General features: G+C 33.5%; 3 protein-coding genes and 1 non-coding gene across 4 annotated transcripts; 2 read left to right on the top strand and 2 right to left on the bottom strand.

Annotated features, from left to right (window-relative positions):
* Positions 1-3,926: 3,926 nt before the first annotated feature.
* On the top strand, positions 3,927-5,890 carry LOC102623257 (uncharacterized protein At4g13200, chloroplastic). Its single transcript, XM_006479246.4, has 3 exons — positions 3,927-4,312; positions 4,596-4,750; positions 5,488-5,890. The coding sequence occupies exons 1-3, from the start codon at positions 4,072-4,074 to the stop codon at positions 5,734-5,736; spliced, it is 645 nt and encodes a 214-aa protein (XP_006479309.2). The 5' UTR covers positions 3,927-4,071; the 3' UTR covers positions 5,737-5,890.
* A 505-nt stretch (positions 5,891-6,395) lies between these two features.
* Positions 6,396-10,357, bottom strand: LOC102622968 (guanine nucleotide-binding protein-like NSN1). Its single transcript, XM_006479245.4, has 9 exons — positions 10,189-10,357; positions 9,864-10,108; positions 9,537-9,657; positions 9,245-9,418; positions 8,584-8,798; positions 8,134-8,398; positions 7,525-7,704; positions 7,176-7,387; positions 6,396-6,899 (listed from the first exon to the last, which is right to left on the bottom strand). The coding sequence occupies exons 1-9, from the start codon at positions 10,205-10,207 to the stop codon at positions 6,540-6,542; spliced, it is 1,791 nt and encodes a 596-aa protein (XP_006479308.2). The 5' UTR covers positions 10,208-10,357; the 3' UTR covers positions 6,396-6,539.
* A 14-nt stretch (positions 10,358-10,371) lies between these two features.
* TRNAM-CAU (transfer RNA methionine (anticodon CAU)) lies at positions 10,372-10,456 on the bottom strand. Its single transcript is given in 2 exon segments — positions 10,372-10,407; positions 10,419-10,456. It is a non-coding gene; the product is annotated as a tRNA-Met (tRNA).
* Positions 10,457-11,493: 1,037 nt separating this feature from the next.
* Positions 11,494-19,395, top strand: LOC102622670 (uncharacterized). The gene is made up of 9 exons (XM_006479244.4): positions 11,494-11,732; positions 12,223-12,416; positions 12,960-13,289; positions 13,743-13,962; positions 14,996-15,142; positions 15,244-15,359; positions 16,753-16,957; positions 17,700-17,956; positions 18,887-19,395. Exons 2-9 carry the CDS (start codon positions 12,301-12,303, stop codon positions 19,053-19,055), a joined length of 1,560 nt encoding a protein of 519 aa, XP_006479307.2. The 5' UTR covers positions 11,494-11,732; positions 12,223-12,300; the 3' UTR covers positions 19,056-19,395.
* Positions 19,396-25,418: the final 6,023 nt, after the last annotated feature.

The raw sequence follows: 25,418 nt of genomic DNA, 5'->3' as shown, positions 1-25,418 counted from the left end.
AAAGTCACATGCAAAATACAAATTATCAAAATAATTATCTTTGTCAATCTTCATAATCCTACAATAAAAATAAAAAGAATTTATTTTTATATCGACAATAAAATAAATGTAGATACTTAATTAATATTTTTAATAAAACAAAATTTTTAGGCTAATAGAATCTATCTAGCCTTTTTAATGTCCTAAATAAAAATTTAAGACTTTAATTAGTTAATTAGGCTTAAAAGTTTAATAATATAAATATTTTGATATTTTTTATTTTTACCAATATTTATAATTTTATAATATAATTCAAAATTTATTATTTATTTACTAGTAATTTAAAAAATAAAATTAAAATAAAAAATTAGAATGGGGGAATGGGGAGGGGATAGGGGTTCCACCTCATCCCCGTCCTTTCCCCGAATAAGAAACTGAGTAAAAAAATTTTCTCGTCCTTTCTCCGAATAAGAAATCGGGTGTAAAATTATTCATGTACTCTTGGAGAATTTCCCCATTAGGGGAGGGTACCCATTCCCGTGGGGATTTTTGTCATCCCTACTAAAATCTCCCTGATATACGATGTTAAAGTTAGACGATACCAAATATAGTTTTTTTAAATCACATAAACATGATAGCTGAAAAATGCATAGACCTTAACACGGAATTTGAATAAAGGAGGTGATGGTTAATGATATTATTAACAATAAGAAGATTTTGGAGAATCTAAATCCTAACTCAATTTGACTTGTACGAAATGCACAGGTAATAATGATTACAACAACAAATGAAATGAACAAGCACGACACATAGAAAGCAACGTAGATTAATTTATTTTTTTTTTAGCAAGAATGGAGAAACGAAGGAATCAATTGCCTAGTAATAAATGATAAATATAAATCGGAGTTGTCCATCAAAAACTTATTCGATTTATCGTGTAATAAGTGCAAATATTCTAAGTTATAATTGATTTTTTTTTTAAATATTAACGGCAATGTTACTCATATAAAGTTGACTTACAAAATTTGTATTTTAATGATAATGCCTAATGTATAAATCATTATGTGATATAGCATGAGTAACTAGCAAATTGAATTAATTGGTGACCAATTAATATTAACAAAAGCTGATTAGTTATAATAGATGAATTAGCTTATAAAATGAGTTTTTTTTTTCTAATGATGCCACTAATAAAAAAAATTATAGATTTTAATAACTTAGAGACAATATATATATATATATATATATATATATATATATATATATATATATATATATATATATATATTTATCTTTTTTTATCATCTATGACATCCTTATTAAAATGAGGATATCCTCGTTAGAGAATTATTATTTAGAAAAATATCTAAATAATATTATTCGGTTTACGAAGAAGATAATTCCCATTCATTTTCTCCAAAAGAGAAGAAGAATAGATTGAACATAGTTTTCATCAATGTGTTTGGTCAATTCCATCAAGAAACACCATCGGTTGTTATTGTCTAGAATTAAAAGAAAAACTAATTAATTACGTGCCTAATGATATGATTTGTGAATCAAGCCGTGATAGTTTACCAAATAACAGGCAATATATTTCTTAATTGATAAAATGTTTTTTTTTTATGACATAAGACTATTGCTCAAATTACAACTCATATTACATGAGAGTATAATTGATATGTACAATCATATATATATATTGAGACCTATTGACATTAATGCTGATATGGCACTGCTCAGATTTTTGTAACCCTCTCAAATATTCGAGGGACATCAAACTCATATCCTAGGAGAAAGACTGTTTTCACTCGAGCTCTGAAGCTCCAAGGAAGGAAATATAAATTAAACTCGTACAATGCGACTGCGGAGGCTCGAACCCCTTCCTCACATATGTGAGGGAGTGGCTAAGCCCAAGTGGTTGTCAGGCAGTTAAAGTTAGATGAACCAAATAATAAAAAAGTTACTTTAAATAATAAATTATAGAATGAAAAAAAAAATAATGTATTTAATTTATATTATATTCCCATTCCCCTTGTGTTTTGTACATGGGCCAGCAGCTCCATTCTGATGTTGTAAAAGTAAAAGAGCCAATAAGACATCTCATGTGGCGTGTTAATGTCTTGTGTGCAAATTAAAATGAGAATAGAAATATATTTCATAAGCGAATTTCGTACGTGCTTCTTCTAATTCCTCAACGAGAAAAAGGAGTCAGTTTAGATGTTCCTGAGACATTACTTTATCATATATATATATATTTTTAATTTATTCAATTATTATGTGTATGTTTCAAGAAATTTACACACAATAATCGGTGTCAAAGTCAAACTTACCCCTGATTTGTCCATTCTCTTTTGATGAGCGCTGAACAGCAAATCGAGTCTTGTATTGATAATGACAAAAAATTACAAAGGTGGAGTCAATGTTTATCGCCCATTGAGAAATGCAATATATGTACGTTACACAGTGGCTTTCCAAATTGACAATTAAGAAAATTATTGATGGCAATTTTGTACATATATTTCAATTGAACCCCTCCACTTTTTAATAATTAGGAAAGAGGTGCTCACTGGTGTATTATTATAGTGTGGTAGGTAACAATTCTTTTTTAAATATTAATGACAGTAGATTTCATAGATATTTTAATTGCTGACGGGATGAAATGGATGAGGATGGTTTGATTCTCTCATGAAATCAACAATATTAATTTCTTTCTCGTAGTATAAGGTTCGTGGCTTCATGCTTATCTCTACTTCTTTCTTTCTTTCTTTTATTTTATTTTATTTGATAATATTACTCCAACATAAATCATATCAACCGGAATTATTTATTTTAAAATTGTGTTTCATAGAGAACACAGTAGTCTATACAAAGGGAAAAGGATTCGAGTCTTTTGTGGATATTAATGAAATTAAATTTCTTAAAAATATTTAAAAAATAAATATGACCATTTCGATTCTATCTTAATGGTATGGTTGGAATTGGAACGAACTTGAATCTGAATGTCAATGGAAATTAGAATAAATTATTTAAGTTGTAGAAATTATAATTAGAATGAGAATGAGTAGTATTACTATTAATGTATTTATTTTATTTTAAAATTAAAATTAAAATGAGTTAGATTATTACAGATTACTAAAAAAATCGTTAATTAATTATTGTCATAATTATTATTTTATATTTTAATTCTTATTATTATTATTTAAATAATAATATTATTGATAATTATTGTTAATAATAATTTTATTGTTAACTTTAATATTAATTAATTATTATGTTTTTTTTTTATCATTTATAATGATAATCATCATCAAGAACAACAACAACATTGTCAGCATCATCATCATCAGTCGGAATCCGACGGTTGCTGGTGGTGGTGGTTTGACTTCACGATGCAATGGCTACTACCCGTGACCATTACTGCCTATGACACAACTGATCGGTGACTAGCTATTGCTCCACAAACGATGACCACATGACGGGGGAGCACTGACAGTGATGAGTTTATTTATTTATTTTGACATTTATATGCATTAATTCAAATGAGGGTATTTTTAAAATATTATAATATTCATTAAGGTAAATGGTTAACCCTAGGAGATTTGATTCCTAACTTTCTTTTTTAAAATCAGTCTCTCATTCTGTATTCTCAATTTGAGGCGGCTCCACAATTTTGACTCTTATTTTATGAAATAAACGCAATAAATAATACTGATTCCAATTCCTCCGTAAACTAAACGAACCATCAATATTTACACATTGCGTTATCAAAATCAATCCTAAAATATCGTATCAGCCTCGTCACTGATTTTTATGAATATCAGTGCTTTTTTAAAACTATATATATATATATATAAACAATATACAGTATGATTAATAATTCAGTTATCAGAACTAGAATATAATTAAAAAATTTTAATTAAAAATAAATAATATAATTAATATAATATCATTATTAAAAAAAAAATTTCTTCGATCCAAAGTCTCAAACTCGCTCGCTGGTCTGGTCTCCCACGAATTATGAAAAATTTCGGATGATTTGATGACAAGTACAAGGCAGACGCTAGCGAAACAATTAGAAACACCACAAAAAACATGAACAGTGTGACTTCAGCTTCTCCGCCTACTACAACTTTGTGTTCCTCAATTCAATCGAAAACACAAGCCAGCTTTTTCGGCAATTCACTGAGTTCAGTTCCAGTTATTCCTCGTACTCTGACATGTTCTTCTAATCTAAAGCTTAACGGTCTTGGCTTCTTTGGAGGAGCAAAATCACCTCGAAGAATCCCACTACAATGTAATAGCACCACCAAGCCCGGCCCTCCTTCTGGTTCCGGTAATAACCCTAATTTAAATCTTTTTTTTTTTAATATTATTTATAGTTAGCAATACGAAATGATGAACTGACAAAATGGTGTCTTGTTGAATTTATGTTATGGATTTGTTTCTTTGAGAAATTTTTTTTGATGGGGTGTCTTCAGTTTTAGTTTTTCCATAAAAATTTTGAACCTCTTTGATTCTAAATTAAGCCCTATATGAAATGTTGTGTACTAATTGGATAATGAGTCGTGGGTTATTGGCTGCATTTACAAGTGATATTCTGCAACGGACATTTTCAGGTGATGGTGAGAGTAGGACTGTACTGGATGCATTTTTCTTGGGGAAGGCTGTTGCAGAAGCTCTTAATGAGAGGATTGAGTCAGCAGTTGGGGAGTTTTTGAGTACAGTTGGTAGGTTGCAAGCCGAGCAGCAAAAGCAAGTGCAGGAATTTCAGGTAGTGAGCCAATTAGTTTGCTATTGATGCAAATTATATTCGGTACTGACATAGAGGCTCGCAATGCGGTTACCCTTTATTGCATCCTCTTGGTTTGCATTGCATAGCCGTTTTCTTTGGAAGATGATGTTTGTGATATGGCAATTGAAATTGGAAGTGGTTCAAGGAAAAGCTGTAGAGTGGAAGTAGTATAAATCTTTTAGTAATGCCATGGCCTTCTTGGGGGAACAAGTTTAGAGTTTCTTGTGTTTGATTATTTTATGAGGTTGTGGAGCATCTGATTATAATTGTTGAGAATCCATTACTTTAGCTTGTGTTGAGGAAGTGGTCATTCCAAAATAATGGATGGTCATGGCATCCTAGTTCTATGATCTTAAGTTAGTCAATTGTTATCAAGTCATATAAATGTCTTGCAGGATAAACATGAATCTTTCATCACTCTTTAAGATGCTAGGAGAAGGCTGAGGGGAAAACTTTAAATGTTGACATCAAATTATGGTTTTATTAAGCATAAAACAACTACTTATTAACATTTTTGATGATTGAACGTGCGAACTTTATAATTTTTGTTCTGCTTTGCTTATTAATTGCTCTAGATCATTGCACATCGCACTACCTTTATTATGTCATGGCCATACAACAACAGATTGGAATATGTATCTGTAGTATTTACAGCTGTTGTAATACATGACATTTGATAATCTTTGTGTATATGCAAATATGATTGATTATTGCAGGAAGATGTATTGGAAAGAGCAAAAAAAGCAAAGGAAAAAGCAGCACGTGAAGCCATGGAGGTACGTGGACTTGTTCCCAAGTCTCGTACAGTAAATGCAACACCAGTCTCTGCTGCTACTTCAGCTTCACCCTCGACCACCAACAATGTGACTCCTGCAAGTCCTTCTGAACCAATTACCCCTGATGCTGAGACAGATCCAAATCCAGGCGACCAGGGTTCTGGTTTAGGGGTGTCCGATGAGGACTAAGCATCTATTTACTTTTGAGAGCAAGTACCTATACAAAATTTTCTTATACATTGAATATGTCGTGTATATTAAACCTCCCGAAGCACCAACTAGTGTTAGTTCCTGAAATATTCAAATCCAACGAATCACGAGTTGGCTTGGATCTTTTTCATTATTGATACATGTTCGTGAGAGAGGCATTAGCTGTTGAAGGTCGTTTGATGACATGTTGCATCGTTAGTCAAGTTTAATGAGGCCGTCTAAAATTACCGTGTGAAACAACGGACGTGTAAAATCAATCAGTCTGCTGTAGTTCCATTCCATTAGATAGCTGGGACTTGAAAACCGCGCACACCAAGGCTTGAATATCAAAGTTATTGCTCTAAACCTTGTTTGCTTTCTTTGTTTTGGCCGCAGAAATATGCACAAGCTACTCCCCTAACTACCTCAGTCCAGCATCCGGTTTCAACAAGTATACCAAGTCTGGACTTGTAAATAAGGATTCAATCAAATACTTAAGTCAATAGTGATTTGGAATTTGGGACTTACATCAGATGCTTTTACTGAAAGAGTATTATATTATACCAATCAATCCAACATTTTCCCATTACATTGTACGAGGGTGAGGTTATTGGGTAAGCAATAGCCCTATAATCATGCCAGAGTTTATAATAAGCATATAACATAATGAACAATTAATAATAAATAACGGCATCGGAAGTTCTTAACAAAATTTCTTACATCCTGTGGAGCTCAAGCCCGCACGTAAATAGCACAAAAAAAGGAAGAAAACAGACGCATACAGATGAGATTGCTTTTAATTGTCACTCATCACCCAAGTCAACACCAGACATGGGCACTTCAGCAGTGATTGGATTCTCATCATCCTCTTCTCCAAAATCCATGGAAAACCCATTCTTGACATAATCCACTTTGAAGTCGTAGTCATCATCCATGGCATCCACTTTCTTGGCCTTCTTCCTTCTCTTCATCTCTGCCTTTCTCATTTTTGTATTAAGTATACCTTCTGCTGAATAGAGCTTCTCATTCTGCCTGCTTGTGGCAGATGGGGCTTTGCTTTTTTCTGCTTTGTCTTCTTCAGATCCCATGGGATGGTCCTCACCATTGTCATGTGTAACTTCCTGTCTTCCGTCACCTTGAGTTGACTTGTGTTGATTTTCTTCCTGAGGTGTGAAAAATGCAAAAAGTATAACAAAGTAAGATTGGTAAGACAGATTATGTCAAGCACCATCTTATACATTCAAATTTCTATATACATTGAAATTCTTTTTATACAAAAAATTTTGCAGCCCTAAAGTTAACCTTCATAAAAAATCCAAACATTTTTGCAGCCCTACTGTTGATATTCATCAAAATATTTGGCAGACTCAAGAACCAGTTAAAGCCTTAAACAACAACGGATCTAAAATGCTTAAGTTAAATATATAAACATTACAAACCTCTAGCATGGCCTCATCAAAATTGAGAGGGCAACAAGGAAGAACTTCAACAGGTTGAAAGTCGTCAATAGACTTGAGGCTTCCAATGAATGAAGATTCGTTCTTATAAACCTCATTAACATTAAATTCCTTTCCTAACTCTGAAACTATCCTTGCCTCTGAAGGAATTCCTTGATCCCTAGCCGGAGGCATAGTGTAATATGGAATTTTACCTGAAATATATCAAATGCAAGAAAACTATTAATTCAACAAAGAAAATCAGTCCCTTCGGTATAATTTAGGGTTATTCTAATGAATCCTCAGGTTCCTTTCTTTACATATTAAGAGGGCAATGCCTACAGATTCATACCTTCATTCCAGTCGTGCAGAATAATCCTTGCAGCAGCTTCAACATCCACAATACCACCCTTTTTAAGCTTACCCCTGACAGTAGCCACCTTCTGCAGGAAGTCATCAACTGAATCAAAGCTGGGGAGCTTGTATAGTGATATCAACAGATTGGCAGGGCAACGGTTGAGAATTTCCTTCACTGGATTATTAACAGAAAGAAATGTCAACACAAGTTAAAGTAATCAATGCAGAAATTAATATGAACACTGTATTCCTAAAAGAGAATTCTATTGGAGTGCAACACAACTCTTATTGTATTCGGTGCCAGAAGGTTCTTTTAACCAGTCTGAGATCTAAATTCATATGTAGATCATTTCAAAACAGGAAGGAACAATGAGATACGGCTTAAAAACAGCAATAATCATTGAAGTGATCCAAGTGATTCTTCATCATGAGCAAGAACAAACTTCTAACTTTCTAAGAAACATCTTTAAACAAAACCATCCAAAACCAGAAGAAAAAACAATGCCTTATCCAAACGAGAGAAAAGTTTCCACACAAACTGACAACAAGGACCAACTCAAACCGACTAGTTAGCACAAGAGGTAAAAGGAAGTGGATCACTTACCAGGACCAACTGGATCATCTAATTTTTCAATCCTTTTGCAGTTTCTAAGAGCTATAGATGCATCATTTTCTCCAGATTTAAGCATTACAACACCAGGGCAGTCCAACAATTTAACATTCTTGTCTAACTGAACTTCCTGCATTGACCTGGTTAACCCAGGGGTAGCCCCAACATTTGCAACATGGCATCTCTTCAAGCTATTGATTAAACTACTCTTGCCAACATTAGGCAGACCAATAACACCCACCGTGATAGACTTCTTGATCTGAAACAGACAAAGACAACCAACAGATAAATTCTGGCAACAAACATAAATCATCAAAACTTCAAGAAGCAGCTACAACAGTCGTTTAAAGAAACGAGACCAGTGGTAATCATCCTTATAAAAACAAAAAGATTGGTTAGCTATAATTAAAAACTGTTGACCCCCAAGAAAAATGACAATGGTACCTCATGACTTCTTGAGTAGTTTTTCAACAATTTAATAAGAGTCTCAGCTCCAAGGCAATCACTGGTTTGCAAAATATTGCTGGGTTTTGCTGTCTTTGAGGATTTCCACCCTAAGTTTGCTCGTTGCTCTTGGGTGCTGCACTTAAAAGCAACAGCAGGCAATTCCTCCCTAAGATACTTGAGCCACTTTTCCACAGATTCTCGTGGGACAAGATCTAATTGAAAAAAAAAAAATTACATGTAATCCGTAAAAAAACGACGACAACAAAAAAGTATCAACCTACATATCTTTCATTTGACGGACTTACTAGAATGAAGTGGCAACCAAAAACCAACTAACTATATGAGATATTGAGATCATAACAGAAAAGTTGCTTCAAGCCATTTCTCATCTCTACATACACAGTGTGAGACAGCAGACATGCAAAAGCAATTGATTCAATAATGATCATGATTTACAACCAACTACCAATTTCTTCCAAGCACTCTTCTTTCTAATTTTTTTTCTGATCTGCGTATGACAACCTTTGACTGTTTTCAAGATCTTTCCTAGTTTCATTTTGCTCAATTTCAGGCAGCAATATTTCCATGATAGTTTGGTACATTCTTCTTAATTAATGCAAGGAAGTAAAAGAGACAAAGATTGGGTAAAGACAGATACCAATTTTATTCAGTAGCAACACTAAGTGCTTGTCAGGGCCGGCTTTCATCACCATCTTTTCCATATCAATGCAACGAGTTCCCAGAGGATCCCGAGCATCAAGAACTTCCAAGATAACATCTGATACTTCAATGACTTTAACCAACTCCTTATAGAAAGCTCTATCTGAGTTATCTGTTTTAAGTACAAAATGTCACAAGGAATTAAAAGGCATAAAGAAAATACATTAAAAAATATATATATATATTTATCTTTCCACTCAGAAAAATCTTTCAATTAAGTATGAACACACCCCGATGTTTGCCAAATGCAGTGCTTGTTCCCTCCCCAAAATTTTCTTCTTTCCCATTGGCCGCATCTGCCAACATGGAGACATCATCATCTTCTAGTAAACCCAGCTTCCTTTTTTGAGCCTGAGGCAACAGATAAAGCTTACTTTACAGATTACCAAAAAGAAACAAGAAATAAAAAGCAAAATGAATATACCAAAACAGACCGATAATAAACCATTCAACAAGACTAATCAATAAAGCATTAAAATCAACCAGCCAACAAATTTGAAAAGCTAATCAGGCAATAAATTCGACAATAGTAAATAAAAGTCAAAATGGGGCGATACCCTCTCCTTGCGCGCGGCTTTCTTCTGCTCCAACTCCTCGAGAGCACGAGCACGGCGGGCTTCGAGGGCCTTGAGCTCTTGTTCCTTGAATGGCCAGTCATTGGGGATACCAGGGTCCTTCTCTACCTTTCGCTTGCCGCTCAACTTGAGCTTCTTGGCTTCCTTGGCCTTCTTTTTGTGGTGCTCTTTTACTTTCTTTATAATCTTGTATTTCTTACGCAACGGAACTCTCTTACTCTTACTCTCTGCATTAATCACGTCATAAAATCAATTATAAAACGAAATGAACAGCTTGTGGGAAATCAGATTGTGACTTATTTCTTACTTTTGCTCTTCTTTACCATCTTGGTTTCTTAGTAAAGGGCCTATGCAAGTCTTCTGAGGGAGAAGGGGCAAGTGTGTGTGTAATGTTGGGTTATGTCTTTGCTGAGAGCTTTAGGGTTTTTCATGAAGGCAGGCTTGGCGGCGTAAAAAAAAAATAATACACAAAAATTTTTGTAAAAAATTGTGGGGTGAGAGAGGCTCGAACTCTCGACCTCAGGATAACTCAGAAGCTATGAGACCTACGCGCTAGCCAACTGCGCCACCACCCCGAAGACGTTACTACAGCTCAATCTTTAATTAATTCTAAGAGATCCTTTTTTTTTTCTCTTTATCATTTTCAAAGCACTCACAAATGTGAGGGAAGTGGTTCGAGCCTCCGCAGATATATTGCAGGAGTTTAATTTAAATGTCTTTTTTTTGAGTCTCAGAACTTGAGTGAAGACAATCTTTCTCTCAGGCTGTGAGTTGACGTTCCTCGAATATTTGAGAGGATTACAAATTTGAGCGGTGCCGTATCAGCATTGATGTCAACAGGTCTCAATATATATATATATATATATATATATATATATATATATATATATATATATATGATTGTACATATCAATTATACTCTCATGTAATATGAGTTGTAATTTGAGTAATAGTCTCATGTCATAAAAAAAAAAAAAAAGAAAGCACTTAGAAGTTAGAAATACTTATGAAATTTTAGATGAATAATGATATTTGTATGAAAAATGGAAAAATATTTAGTAAAAAGGCATAGATATAAATAAAAAATGTTGCCCGTCTTCTAACGATGGTATGCTGTTTTCTATGCTATTTTATGCACATGTCATTATTGAATTTAGATTTTCAAAAAATGACATTTTCATCAAATACATTTTTATATCTAAAGTAGGTTCTTATAAACAACTATGAGTGTACTTTTTTTAAAAAAATCAATTTTTACTATTTTCAATATATTAGAAAGCCTGTTTATATTCTTAATTGGGCCATACAAAATACTAACTCCTTCTTTATTTTTATTTTTTTCTCTAACGTTTGCAAATGCTTGTTTTAAATTATATATTTGAGTTCAATAAAACCCCTAAAATACAGATATTGTATGAATTTAATTAGACTCCTGACAAGCCCATAACCGTACTATCATTTTTATCTCGGTAAAACAATACCTAAATTTTTAACCAAAAAAAAGAAAAAAATTATGTAATAAATTTTTCAAAAACTTTTGACAAATCGATTAGAAGTTACTCTCAAAAGACATAAGTATATGAAATGAACTATAAATATTTACTTACAAAACAACTACGTCACTGGACACAAAAAACCAGGTACCCACAAATCCAATCCCCATCGTCATCACCGCTTCTCAACCTCATTTGTAACCTCTTGTTTTTTTTTTCTTCCCCCATTTTAATAGCCCAGCCCTAGACTTAAAGCCCTAATCTCTCCCACCAATCTCACTCTCTGCTTGTTCTCCATTCTACACTCTTACTTGGCATCCTCTTGTAGATTCTAATTTAAATTCTCGAGTCCCGCCAGGTACTGAAGTTTAAGCTTTTTCAACTAATGCGCATGGTGTGTAGATTTATATAGTTAGCCTAGTTATTTTTAGGTCTTGTTAATTGTCGCTTGCTCTTAGGATGACTTTTTTTTTTTTTTTATTCCAAAATGTTGAAGAAAATTGGAGATGATTCTTTTGTTTGCTTTACTAAAGAAATTGAGGTTGAATAATTTGCATTGAGATGTTCAATCCACGAGTTGGCGATTTTACTTGTTTATAATATATGTTCTGATACAATAGTGGTAATACTTAAAATGGAATTCGGTTCGAGTAGCATCTTTAGTATTGCCTAGCGTTAGTTTCCTCAATTTTCATGTGTCTGGATTGAATACAATTCAGTTCAAGTAGCGTCTTTAGTAATGCCTAATGTTACTTAGTTTGCTCAATTTTTATGTGTCTGAATTAAAAAAAAAAATAAAATAAAATGGCTTGCATGCTAATGTTTTAGTTTATGGGTTGATTCGGCAGCTGGAGTTGTTCAAATTTTCTGCAATGTACGCACGAGCTACACAAAGTGCAGATTTGAACGGTTACGAAGTTTGAGCAATGGCGGAATATTTAGCTTTGCCATCATGTATCAAGCTGCATATGCAGAGAATTAGTGTAAAAGAGGAAGGAGGGCGATGCGTACCCCGAAATTCACCTTTTAGAGCTACTCTAAGGTATTTTTCCCTTTTAACTTGCCTGTGTCACTTTAGATTCCTTTTTTATTTTGTATTGGTCATTTCATGGTTGTGTTGATATAGCTGGCATTAGAAAATTTGAGTAAGGAACCTTGATGGTTTATTTAGTTCATATTTTCATAGATGTTTTGATGGTGACTACTGATAATCAAGCACTACAATTTAGAATGATATTCTATTCACTATAACTTTGCTGGAATATTATTGCATATAAACTTGTGAGCTTTACTTGATCAGAATTGGCAGGATAAATGTTTCAGATCTTGCGTCTAAATTTCTTGCCAATATTGGAAAATATTATCAATCACTCCTGTTCAGTTGTACCTTTAGTTTCACAGGTGCCTTGTAACACATATTATAATGATCATATGCTTTTGCATATTTTGAGCAACATATATTTATGTTGTGTGCCTAGCATTGTTATCACTATAATTTGTTACTCAAGAATGATTTTTTTTTTCTTCAAATTGCAAGTTAAGAATTTATGATTGTGCCAATCTTACGTTTTTATTGCTTCTACAGTTGTAGGACATTTTACCATGGAAGAGATCAAGTTGTCCGGCTCTCAGTTAATAAAAATTTTGAGCTTAGATCTCTTGGTGTTGAAAATCTGAAAGTCCACCCTTATCCTAGGGAATCTTCATCAAGGTGTAGTTGCTTGGGGTTTTTGATAAACCCTGATGGTGCAACAGCCTCTGACTGGGTTCCTGTTGGTGATCAGGTACTCCTGATGGCCAGTATTTTCCTCACATATCTGGCCGGAGTAATTCCCGTTCGGAAGTCTAATATCAGTTACCAAAAGGAGATCCTCGATAAAAACGCATTCCTCAAAAGCTCAACATCTCCTGGTAGGTAAGGGTAAGCATATCAAAAGTTTTGAAGTATGTTTTGTTCCACACTGGTAATTTATTTATTTAACGTTTTTTCATTAAGAAACTCAAGTTGAAACTTATTAAGGTATGAGGACTACAATAAGTAAACAAGTTGTCCACCAAAGCCAAATCAGCCTAGGCAGAACCTTTAAATCTATACACAAGTAAAAAAATCCCCTCAATCCCTGAAAAAATAAAATAATCTCATTATACGAATCTCCAACGGACAGATAACTTGCCCAAAACTGGCTTCCCAATTTGAATTTATGAAGAAGAAAGAAATGTCTTGAAATTCCTTTCTCTGTGATGCCTGTGGAGAAGCTAGCTACGTAGGTGATAATATTATCTGTTTATTTGATTACATGAGTGCAGTTCTCTGGTTTCTGTTTGCCTTGATCTTTCACGAATCAAGATACTTTTCCTGTGAATGCAGTGCTGGGAAGGATGATGACAAAGCTAATTTAAAGCACCCATGGCAAGCAGTGCAAGAAAAACTTTTGGATTCTTTAGATGCTATTGAACAGAGCAGCAATTTGGGAAATGGAGTTGAATTTGAACAAAAGCAGGCAGCCCGCCCACTAAGTTTGTTCGCTATATCAGAGGGTCCGAAGTTAAGGTTGCTTTGGGCTTCTTTTCATCAGCTTGAGAAAGAGGCAGGCACTGTCTATATCGTTTCCTTCTCACCATACACTGTCTATATTGTTTCCTTCTCACCATACACTTCTATATTGTTTCCTTCTCACTATAGTTACTATATATTTGCTTTCCTTAAAAAACTTTTGAGCTTTTGTTTTTTCAGAATAGATGATCACTTATGCTGATTAAAAAGAAAAGGGATGTTTCTTGGTGATAGAAATTACTGTTGGTTGTTGTTGTGATTGAAAGATTATTAGCACTGCTTCTTGCCTCATAAAGGTTTTAAAGAAAATATTAGAGATTATTACAACACTGAATGTAGGTCCATATTGGCCCTATTTATGCTAAGAAAGGGTTAATACACATTTTAATTATTCTGATTACGAGATAGATAAGATTTTTGCTGATAAATTTGCTTCAAAAAAATTATAGTAATCATTTCAGCATTGCATTGCATAAAAGTTACTTCCTTATGCTCCACCATATGTGCAAGTGCTTATTTTGCAAATGTTAATTTTGCTTAAAACACTGCTTATCTTCTTGATTTCACGATGAAAGTTTTTATTCAAATGATATTGAACATGAATTCGAAACTTTGTCCACTTTTTGTTTCTGTTTTCTATGCACACCCGGTCCTAATCATAGAGTCGATAATTTATTACATTACATGGATATTTAGCTTCATTATGATCAGCAGGTGAAACACATGACCTTCATTATGAATAGGAACATATACATACTTTAAGAATTCAGACCATACTGAGAAGTCAATTAAACATCCCCAGACCACATGGTGGATACATGAGAGCAAGTGGATGGTAAAACACTTTGACACTACTCATCTTCAATAGTTGGAAATCTCTGAGCCTGCAGCTAAGCTCATAATTGATCTCTTTCTCCCTATAATGAATATTGAGGTCTCTTTCAGTCTTATGTGACTTTCAGGGGTTTGAATGGATAATAATTGCAATAAATTCTTTACTTCTTTCAGTCTTTAAAAAACTTCTGCATTTTGGTAATCAAATGTTTCATAGTTCCTTTTGTTTTCAGGTAAATAATCTCTCAGGCGCACCTGATACCGTTGACATGGATAATTGGATGATGGTTTTTTCTAAAATCATTCGGGAAGCTTGTCAACCTGTATGCTTGGCTTGGCTGGAAAAGGAGTTTTGCTTAGAAAACCGCAACTTTGATGAGGTTATTTAGAAATTTTGATTTTTTTATGTTGGCATCACACCGTATTTGTTATTTTGTTACTAATGTTCAAGTCGTATGCTATTTTTTAACTTTTTTTTCAGGCACTTATTATGGAGAAAGTGAAAGGAGATGATAGTATTCTACAGACCATAATAAAGTCAGGCAAGGGAGGTCTGTATGCAGAACTAGTATACTTTCTTCGGTATGGTACTCTCAGGTAAGTCTAGTTCTTGACTAGGCTGTAGTTCCTGTCAGTATATTTACATGTCTATGGAAGTAGTTTTCCAAATGGTGCAAAATCAAGTGTTTTAGTACTTGGGTTAAAGTTAGCTAGATGGAGGCTTTAATGATGTGGGGTTAAACATGGTTTTGGTGGTTCAAAGAGCGGCAATTACATTTTTAAGATGAAATTTATCTTTTTTTGCTTTCAACTCTTAGATTAACCAAAAGTGAATTACAGAAAGGGAAAAAGTCTTTTTCACTCCTGGGATTTGATGTAGTAGTAGCCCGTTTCATCCTTACTTTTCAAACAATAGTTCAAAACACACTTCCGTTAATTTACCGTTAGTTTACTCTGTAATTCATTGATGATAAAGTAAGATTTTTCAATTAAGGATTTACAAACTATTTTAATAAAACTCTCAAATACAATTAAATAGCATTTTACTTTCTGCATAAATTTAAAATTTAAGGATAGCTTAATGAATAAACAATAATAACACTAAATAATATGTAAAATATATATCGAGGACAAAATAAAAAAATAAAAAAAACATAGATTTCACAGACACTAGAAATTTTTTTTTTCTTTAACTTGTTCTGACCTTAATAGAGTCAAATAAATAAATAAACAATCAATACTGTTATTTTACTAAAAGTAAACACAAACTCCTTCATTTACTTAAAAAATACACTAAAGTATAGAATAATTTGATGAACAAACCCACATGCGTGCACACGCACATATATATTGCAAATTCTTTAGTGTTATTTGATTAACTTATCCTTAAATTTTAAATTTATATAGAAAGTTAGATGTTATTCAATTGTGTTTGAGAGTTCCTTAATTGAAAAATCCTATTCTGCCCTCATTGAATTTCACAGTAAACTAATGGTAAATTAAAGGAAGGGTGATTTGGACTATTGTTTAAAAAACGTGGATAAAATGGGCTACTATTCAAATAGTAGGGATGAAATGAGCTATTGCATCAAACCTCAGGGGTGAAAAAGGATTTTCCCTTGCAGAAATTTATCTTAACCTCGGTAGTCAGAAAGGTGATTAATTATGAGGGAATGTTGAGTTTATAACTCTCTTCCAACCTGAAATTGGAATGGGATTAGTTTGCAGTAATGGTACTAAAATAAAATTGTCAACCTTTGATTGTGTATTTTTTTGACAGAATTCTTGATAACATAAAGCAGTTTTGAATCTCAGGTGTACTATCTGTTTGTTCTGCTGCATGTTTGTGATGCATATATAACTTAGGATAACTCATTCCTTGAGTTTATTCTATTGAGGCTTTGAGATTAATGTTCTAATTTTACTCTTATGTACATCTAGTATTCTATCTCCATTTAATCTTTATTGAGACACTGCTTTGCTTTAGCAGAAAGGGATCCACTTATGATTATAGCGTGTTTGCTTTATATGCGGAATCCATATTGGAAGATTTGGTGATAACTTTAGCAGACGGGATTGCGAGTATTTATCTGGAGCTAATTTCTGTTGATGGAGATTTTTCGAATGAAATTAATAGCTTGGGTTTAGCTATGTGCAATCTGTCCACTCGTTCTCTCCAAAAATTGCGCAATGAGGTACAAGTGTTTTCATTGTCACCATATGGTTAAGATTTCTTGATGCCTACACTAAATTCTTTATTTTACAAATTCATTTTACGCATTTTGATGCCCTATCTCACTCTCCAAAGCAAAAACAGCAATTTCCACCATTCCCATTTTTGAATCCAACTATTTTGAATTTCTTGTGCATGTTTGATTTTATATGTTACTCACTTTACAATGATAGCAGTGGATATCTTTGCTCTGAGTATATGAACAATTGTGACTAGTAGAAATGGCAAAGTGATCTAACTATCATGTTTTGATGGATTTAGAGACTATTAATTACATTGACTTTTTACCCAGGCTCCAAGCAGGTCATAAATCTATACCCCGCAATTGACTAGGCCTCTTTCTGTAACAAAATCTGAATTTATATCTTAATTACTTGGCTAAACTTCATGAAACTGCAACCCTGTTATGTAGATCATGAATGGCCCTAATAGACAACTGTAAGTGCTATTCTCTACACCACTTGTGATTGAAGTAGAGAGAACGCAAAAAAAGTGTTTTCTCTTGGAGGATCTCTTCTTCTCCCTTCATTTTTTCGTGGCCCATTCTCTACTTTAAATGTTAGGATGCTGATTGTCAAGGCTTTTTTAACATGTTTTTGGAAGAGAAGGATATGAATCTATGATTGTATCAAAATGTTTTTTGTCTGCTTTTTGTTAGGAGGTTGATTATCAACACCAGCAACTTTTTTGTTTTTGTGGAACAGGTAGCCCTGAAACTATGGTTGTATGAAAATGTGGAGGCAGTTGTATCAATGTATGAGGATCGCTTTGACCTATGCACGTTTCAGAGTCAACTCATCAAGGAGCCTAGCAGGGATTGGCGGACTGAAAATTACAGTTGGTGGAAGAATCTTACCCAAAGAAAATCTGGACCTGTGACATCAGCATCAAGTTACGTTAAGATAATGAGTATCTCCATTTCTGTGAAGAGAACGAAGGAATTAAGGGCCTTGAAAGGGTGGTATGCTTCCTCTCTTTGCCCCACAGCAATTTCCTCTGCATGCATGTACAATTAACTTGACATTGGGGAAGCATTTGTCTGTGGCTTAAAGTAACATGCTAATTATTTCATATTCTGCTTGTATGTTCACTTCTTCCAGAAATTGATCAGTTGATGAAACCTAGTGCTTTTGTAAGTTAATTTTTATACCTGAATATCTGGAATGGGAATTGTTCAATAAGAGCTTGTTCCCCACTGGATAAAGCAGCAGACCCAAGTGGAGTGTTAGTTCCTTTCTAAGTGCTTCATAGTATAATGCCTTGTGGTGACAACAAGATTACCCATTCTTCAGTCAAGCAGATGGCCCTAATGTTCTTGAAAAAGATTCTTGAGCTAATTTGGAGTTTTAAGTTTGAGGAATATTCATTGTCATTGAGCAAGTTTGAGAACTTATAGAGTTGAACAAATAAGCATCAATAACAGGATACAACATACAAGTTGATGTACATTTGCATGCATGCAGATCAAAACAATAAAAAGGGAAATCTTGGACATAATTTTCAAAATTCGATGAAGATGGAGATCTTGGGTTTAATTTTCAAGCTAGATCATTCTATGGTTAAATCTGCGTGGGGAGCAGAGAATAGTTGTATGTTGGTATTTGGCATCGTTTTTCCATGTGGTATGGTCTGTCACTCAATGACCCTTGGACCAAAAGCTGTTTGTGTTCATTAGTCATCTTGATGGTGTCCTGAGCCTTATGGTTTATCCTGAGCATTACTGATCTGCTCCCAAAGCAACTCCTTCCTGCACCTACACCCACCCCCAAACCCCTAAAACAACTTATTTTGTTGCAGAAAATGTTACCACGAAGTTCTGCTTAATGTTTATTATTCCTAATATAAGATGGCTTGCTTATTTTGAATCTATTTCAAACGTCCTTTTTTGCAGGAGGTACTACTTCAGCCTATTCCTCGAATTGTCTGACATTAGCATGCCATTTATTAGAGCTCTTTTTGACAAAATCAGCAATGCCATCTCGTTCTTTCTTGTTTGCTTGATTGGGCGATCACTGGGACTCATCTACACTGGAATTAGACAGTCCTTGCGATGGAAGTGATATGTAATATAACTGATACATTTTTGTGATTCATTGTTGTTTCATTTTATTTATTTTCTGTTTGACATAGGAGTAGCCTATATGAGGGATGTGTTCCGGGGACTGTCGGATTCCAACCCACATTTTTTTTTGTTTCGCATCAAGGCTTCTCGTAGAAATACTGGTTCGATAAATCTGAGATTCTGAATCAGTTTGAAAGATACAAGGCTGATTTTTCACCTCCATTTAGCAATTCTCAAATTTATCTTATTTCAGTCTCTGCAAGTTATGTAGAAACCAAATGTCTGATAGCTCATATTTATCTACATGTTACTGTGAGAAATGAAACGTTTTTGATCTAGTATGTGGTTATGTCCATATATGGTGTGCCTCTATCTCTCTATCTGCAGTAAAATTATGGCTTCGTTAAATTGAGCTGTAAAAGGTAGGAGCTGGAATTGTCAGTACGTAAGATCGAAATGACCTGGAGCATTTGGTCAAACTCAAAGGTGTGGATCGAACCTGTATTCTCATTTATACCTTGGAAACATACGTGGCATTATTATGAATTGCGATCTGTGATCAAAGAAAAGTTCCTAATCATATCCTTTGTGTGATAAATATATTGTTTTCTAGATTGATATCTGTCTGGATTGCATGAATGATGTATTTCTTAATGTTCATGAAGAAAATGGTGGGAACACAAACATGGAGGAAAAGTGATGAGCACTTAGGCGATTATTCTTTTTAAAAGATCAGCAAAAGCAAAAGTAATTTCAGAAGATAATTCTTGTGCCCTACCACCTTTACATCATAATCTGTTCTGCTGAGAAACTTCTTATCATACATTAAGCAATTCATGATGTCCACAACTTTGAAAACAGACCTATTAACCACATATATTTTAGAAGCTTTCTTACATACAAAATTTTGGTTAGTCAAATTAGGGTTTGCTTCCCCCAGGTCAAGGTATTCACACTTTCATTAGGGCTTTTACTTTTAGGGGTTTTGTTAGAGCAGTCATTTGTCTGTAGAATTTTGAAATGTACATATTTCCTGTTGTGAAACCATTATTTGACCAGAGAATTGAGCTTGATGGCAATTTTTCATCAAGGATTCTCTAGGGGACAAGTGGGCAGAGAAATGAAAAGAGACAACAACAGAGGAGAAAAAAGGTTGCATAAAAGGGTTGATGAAGCATCACTATCCATCCCAGCCAAATAAAAACGGTAAGTGCTAAATACAATGTTGAAAATGAATATTTCTTAACCATACAATATAGTTATGCCTTTTTACATGCTATCATTGCTGAATTATAAAAGATGTTGGATATATTATTGTATGTCTCTGAGGACCACTCTAGTCTTGGCAACTTTTACTGCAATGTTTTGCTGGTGAAAACTACCTTTCATGAGACCAGTTCGGCAGCTAGAACTGTTGTGACTTGATTTGATTTTGATTTATTGAATCTTGTTTCAGTGAAGACAAAGAAGATAAATTTAAAGGAAACAATAAAAAGAAGATCTTGCTTTCCTTTTTCTGGTTCTTATTGTTTTTTTCCCCTTGGATCTATTAACTAGCTTAGCACTTAGTTAAGATCCTTGCTTTGGGAATTGGGTTAATGCTCTTATTTACACTAAATTAACAAATGTGAAATGTCAAGTATTTATTGCTACAAACAATCAACGGATACACGAAGGGACAAAGCGGGATGCAGGATTAAAAAAAAAAATGCTATCTTTTGGCTAGATGTAGGTGGTCATGCAGAAATTTTTTTTTTAAGTCATGGTGATGTTTTATTTTACAAATATTAAAATACCCTATGCCATCAATCATATGTATGCGTTACGAATGGTTTGCATACAATTCAACTTTATCATTCAGCTCTCAACTTTCTACTCCTTTCCGGAGCCCCTATAAATGAAAAGGGAAAAAGAAAACGTGTGACTTTAGACCAGAAGTCTTTAAATTTGTACCGGGGAGCTTGCTTTGTTACTGTTTTTTTTTTTCTTCCATTATCTGATGCTTCTTGCATTAGGAATATGAGATCTCAATCTTAAAGCTAAGAAAATACTAGTCTGTGTCGTTGTTTGTGCTTTTCCTTTTAGAAACTGTTTGGATTTCATTTTTTCCTTGTCAACTTTGACAATTACAATTACCCACAAGATTTTCATACATGATAACCCCAGTTGTTCAATTTACATGTGATTGCGGGAGCCCCAAGCAAAGTAAAAGCCATCATTATATCATGTTCTTCGTATTAGAAATTTTGACCAACCTTCGCTTTAGAGATTTTTGACCCACCAAAGAATTTAAATGTAAAAAAGAGGAAAAAAGTTTGATAATTAAACTATCATTGTTTGACTATTGAGCAAAAGCTTGATCAAGGCATTATTATATGGAAACCTGGAGCTCAATCAAAAGGTTAATTAATCTTAATAGATAATATAAGATAAAGAAGTATCACACTTACTATATATTAGTCTATTAGTTTTAGGGGATGGTTTGGGTGGCCGAAAGTGTTGGGCATTGGCATCTGCCTTAAAAGGAGAGTTTATAATTCATACCAAAGAATGTCTGGTCCTCGAAACTAAGCCGAAACCAAAAAGAGTGCAATAATTTGGCCTTGATTTCAGTCAATTTGATGGTGTTTACTCATAACAAAAGTGATCATCAAAAACCTTTGAGAATTGAAAGCTCTGCTTTCATACATTACTATATAAAGTGAAATCTTGTTTTCTTTACATGTGAACATTTTCTTTTTCCTTTTAGTTTGGCTTGTTTTCATTAAGGCTTCTTTTGTTTTTTGTTTTTTTTTTTAAATAACTCGCAAGTCCATAACACTTCGTTTTGGTAGTGTTTTGATTTAGTGTGTATGTGTTGATTCATTATATCGGCCGGTGGCCCATTTTCTATATCTTGGGACTTAAAGGCACAATTTCCTTCCAACCCAAAGCAACACCGCGTATATACAGGCAAATAAAACTAAAAGTAAAAAAAAAAAAAAAAGTGCAGAAGAATAAAACAAAGATCTGGGAAATTTATGATGTAGGAAAAAAAAAAAAAGAACATTCAACAAAAATATTTTAAGATGAATTTATTTACTATAATATGAAAGGAAAATTGCCCATATATATTGCATTGTCAAATTAATACAATAATTAGATACCTAAGTGTGGGACCTCTTTTGTGGGTATTCCGAAAATGTGACACTTGTTTGATAAATTGGTAGAGATATTACTTTTAGTCGGTGATGTGAATACAACATTGCCCACTGACATTGTGAGTGGGAAAAGAATATTGGAAAATTATGTAATGAAGATTGAAAGTAATAAAATAGATGCTTCACAAAGTGATTCCTCATACAAAATAACTCTGCCTGACTGCCTCATCTGGAAATTCTTCTCAGCATCAAAATGCGAATTGTATGTTTTTTTACATCCACTGGTTCTAGGAAAAGAAGTGCATTTGGAAAAAAACTTGCTGAGAATTATATTCTTGCTCCCCATGGCCTCTCATGGCTTTTCCAATCATGTCAATTCTTTAACAATTGTGTAAATTACCAAATGACCAAAAAAGGAAAAAAGAAAAAGGAAAACTTTCCACCATATATGCAATCGACGTATGATATTAAAAATTTGAGATGCGTGATTAAATATAATAATGGTTGTAGTGTAGCATGACTGAAATCGAGTATGGTCATTGTATGGATGAAATTAAATGCTGACATCTAAATGTTGACATTAAGATCAGGACAGCATGTATATAACATGCGACCTGCTAACAGTTAGAAAAGATTGATTTTATTTTTTTTTCAATGTTAAATATTGTATGTAGCCTGTCTCGTCTTCAATGACTTATTTGCTTTGTTTACAAATATCAACTAAATCGAGCTAATTAAAGCTTCCAAGGTCCACTTCACTGACTTTTGGTGCCAAAAAATGGTCATGGAAGCCATAATTTGCAAAAGCATCACTTGGGAGTATTGTTTTATTTCAAGGCAGGCAAAGATTGAGTGCGACAGTGTCTCCAGGAAATTGATTTGATGACTTCACTGATTTTCAAGTTTTTCTTCTTTTAGATTCGATTACCTAAAAAGATATCCCACTTTGAGCATATGATGCCCAAGGGCTTTCATGGTGATGATCAAACTGCTTATTAATCAACCCTCCAAACAAATACAGCATCCATTCATCTTTATTATTATTGTCATTTTAAAATTAACTAAAAAGTATATGTAGACGTTATTGAGAAGCGACGTCCATAATTTCGAGTTAAATTTGATGAGGCAGTTGGGAAGTTCACTCAGCATAGTCAAATCAATCTAGCTTTTTCAGTGCCATTTTGTTGTCGATGTATCTTCCCCTTTCTCAGTCAATAGGTTCTTAATTTATTTATTCATACCCCTATATATGTAATCACTCAATTTGTAAACTTCAATTACATAGGTGCAATAAAGTGTGTGCAATTCAAAATAAAAAACAAACAAACATTAATATGAGGATATAAAATATGTTTATTATAATTGGAACTTTCAGAAAGATCAGTAAATAAATGAAAAACATAAGAAAACGGATCATTGCCTCGTTGTTTTATAGGAGCGTGATTTAATTAAAATCAAAGTAAAAGATTTAAGACATCCCTCTAAGTTAAAATGAACATATCTAAATTAGAAGAAATTCAAGAATACCTCTAAAGCATCATGTCGGTAATATAATAAATAAATGATAGTATAATATATGTGCAGTTAGTTTGAAGAACTAATATGCAATTAGTAGTTATATAAAATTTAATTATACATGTCATACATACATTAATTAGTTGTATTAGTGGTTTTCCATCCTTAATGATACCGATAAGATCCATTCAAAAGAGAACGTGGTTTAACTAAATTTACTTTCTACATGGATGCTAATTGATCTTAGATAACAATTAATTAGTGGTTCTCTCTCTATATATATACGAACATCATTGTATGCAAAAGCTGTTCGTTACTAATTATAAAGAAACGCCATTGTTGTTTTGGGAGCAATAATACAATAATGTCTTCCTCTTCTGGGTAATTTTTTAATGCCAGCTGCTTTCGTGAAAAATGCCACAACATAATCATGATGATTTTTTTCTTTTTTTTAAATATCTGCCATGCAAATGCAGATAAGAAGAAACTTACAAGCTATGGCTTAACGAATACGTACGTGCAATCTCTCTCTGAAGTCTGAAATATGTTATCGATCGAGGCAGTGGGGACCCATGCATCACCCATCATGGGAGACATACATGCATGTTTGGTCCTTCAATCGTTTTATTATTATTAATCATAAATAATATGATCAGGAAATATTATTGCAGTCTGGCGATGACCGATGAACAAGAGACTATACAATGCCTTTTTCTTTTTCTTTTTCTTTTTTACCCTCCCTTTTTTTGGGTGTCCATAAAACTACTTTCTATTGCATGTTTTAGACCCACGCTCTTATTTCAATCACTTGCTCTCAGACTCTTCATTCACTCACACACACGGGATTAATTAAACTGTTCCGTGATTAATTATATAATTCATTGCTTTTTAAACTCCATGTTAAAGTTTGATTAATTGAACTACGTATATATTTCTTTGGAATTGATATATGGATTGACGTATTATTTCCACTACAAGAGGTCAAAAGATAGCAATGTTGCTCATCACAATATTATTGTATAAATAGCCTCGGCTAAAAGAATTTTTAAGTCATAATTTTTTTTTATATACGATTTATTCGAGTGTAACAGCCACGCGCAGGAAGAGAGGTATGCACCATCTTTTTGTTAAATAAATTAACTAAGCTAATTAGGGAGAATATTACAATAATGGTATTTAAAAAAAAAAAACCATTGTTAGGGTTCTCCAAGTCAAAGAAAGATTTCTTGGGGAAAACGGCCAAGCAAGAAAAAGCCACCACCTATTCTTTCCACCACCTCCCTTTTCTATACTATCTTACGCTCATGCCTTTATACACCTTTTTAACATTCTATAATTTAAAAAAATATATACAAGAATGGCCCATGCAATATATGTTTTTGTCAATAATCTCTACTATTAATCAAAACCCTAGGGTTAATTATTCTTGTAATTTCATAATCTTAACAAGGACTATCTAGTGAATTCACAAGCAAATATGATGTATACTTCCATGTTAAGTTTAGTCATCATATCATTATTCTTTGTTCCTCTATCTACACAAAAAAATGTGCATCAAATTTCAAAACCTCCTTTCTAATATTCACTACTTTTGCTGAAGCTTCTGCTCTTTCTCTCTCTCTTTCCTCCTAACCCTTTTTCTTTTCATAGCCTTAGCTGCTGGTTCATGGATATTGAACCCTGTGGTCTCTTGGGGGGTGGTTTAT

Source organism: Citrus sinensis, chromosome 3, assembly GCF_022201045.2.
Source record: "Citrus sinensis cultivar Valencia sweet orange chromosome 3, DVS_A1.0, whole genome shotgun sequence".
Taxonomy (NCBI): Eukaryota; Viridiplantae; Streptophyta; class Magnoliopsida; order Sapindales; family Rutaceae; genus Citrus; species Citrus sinensis.
The sequence above is the reverse complement of the archived record's forward strand: the minus strand, read 5'-3'. Positions and strand labels throughout refer to the sequence as shown.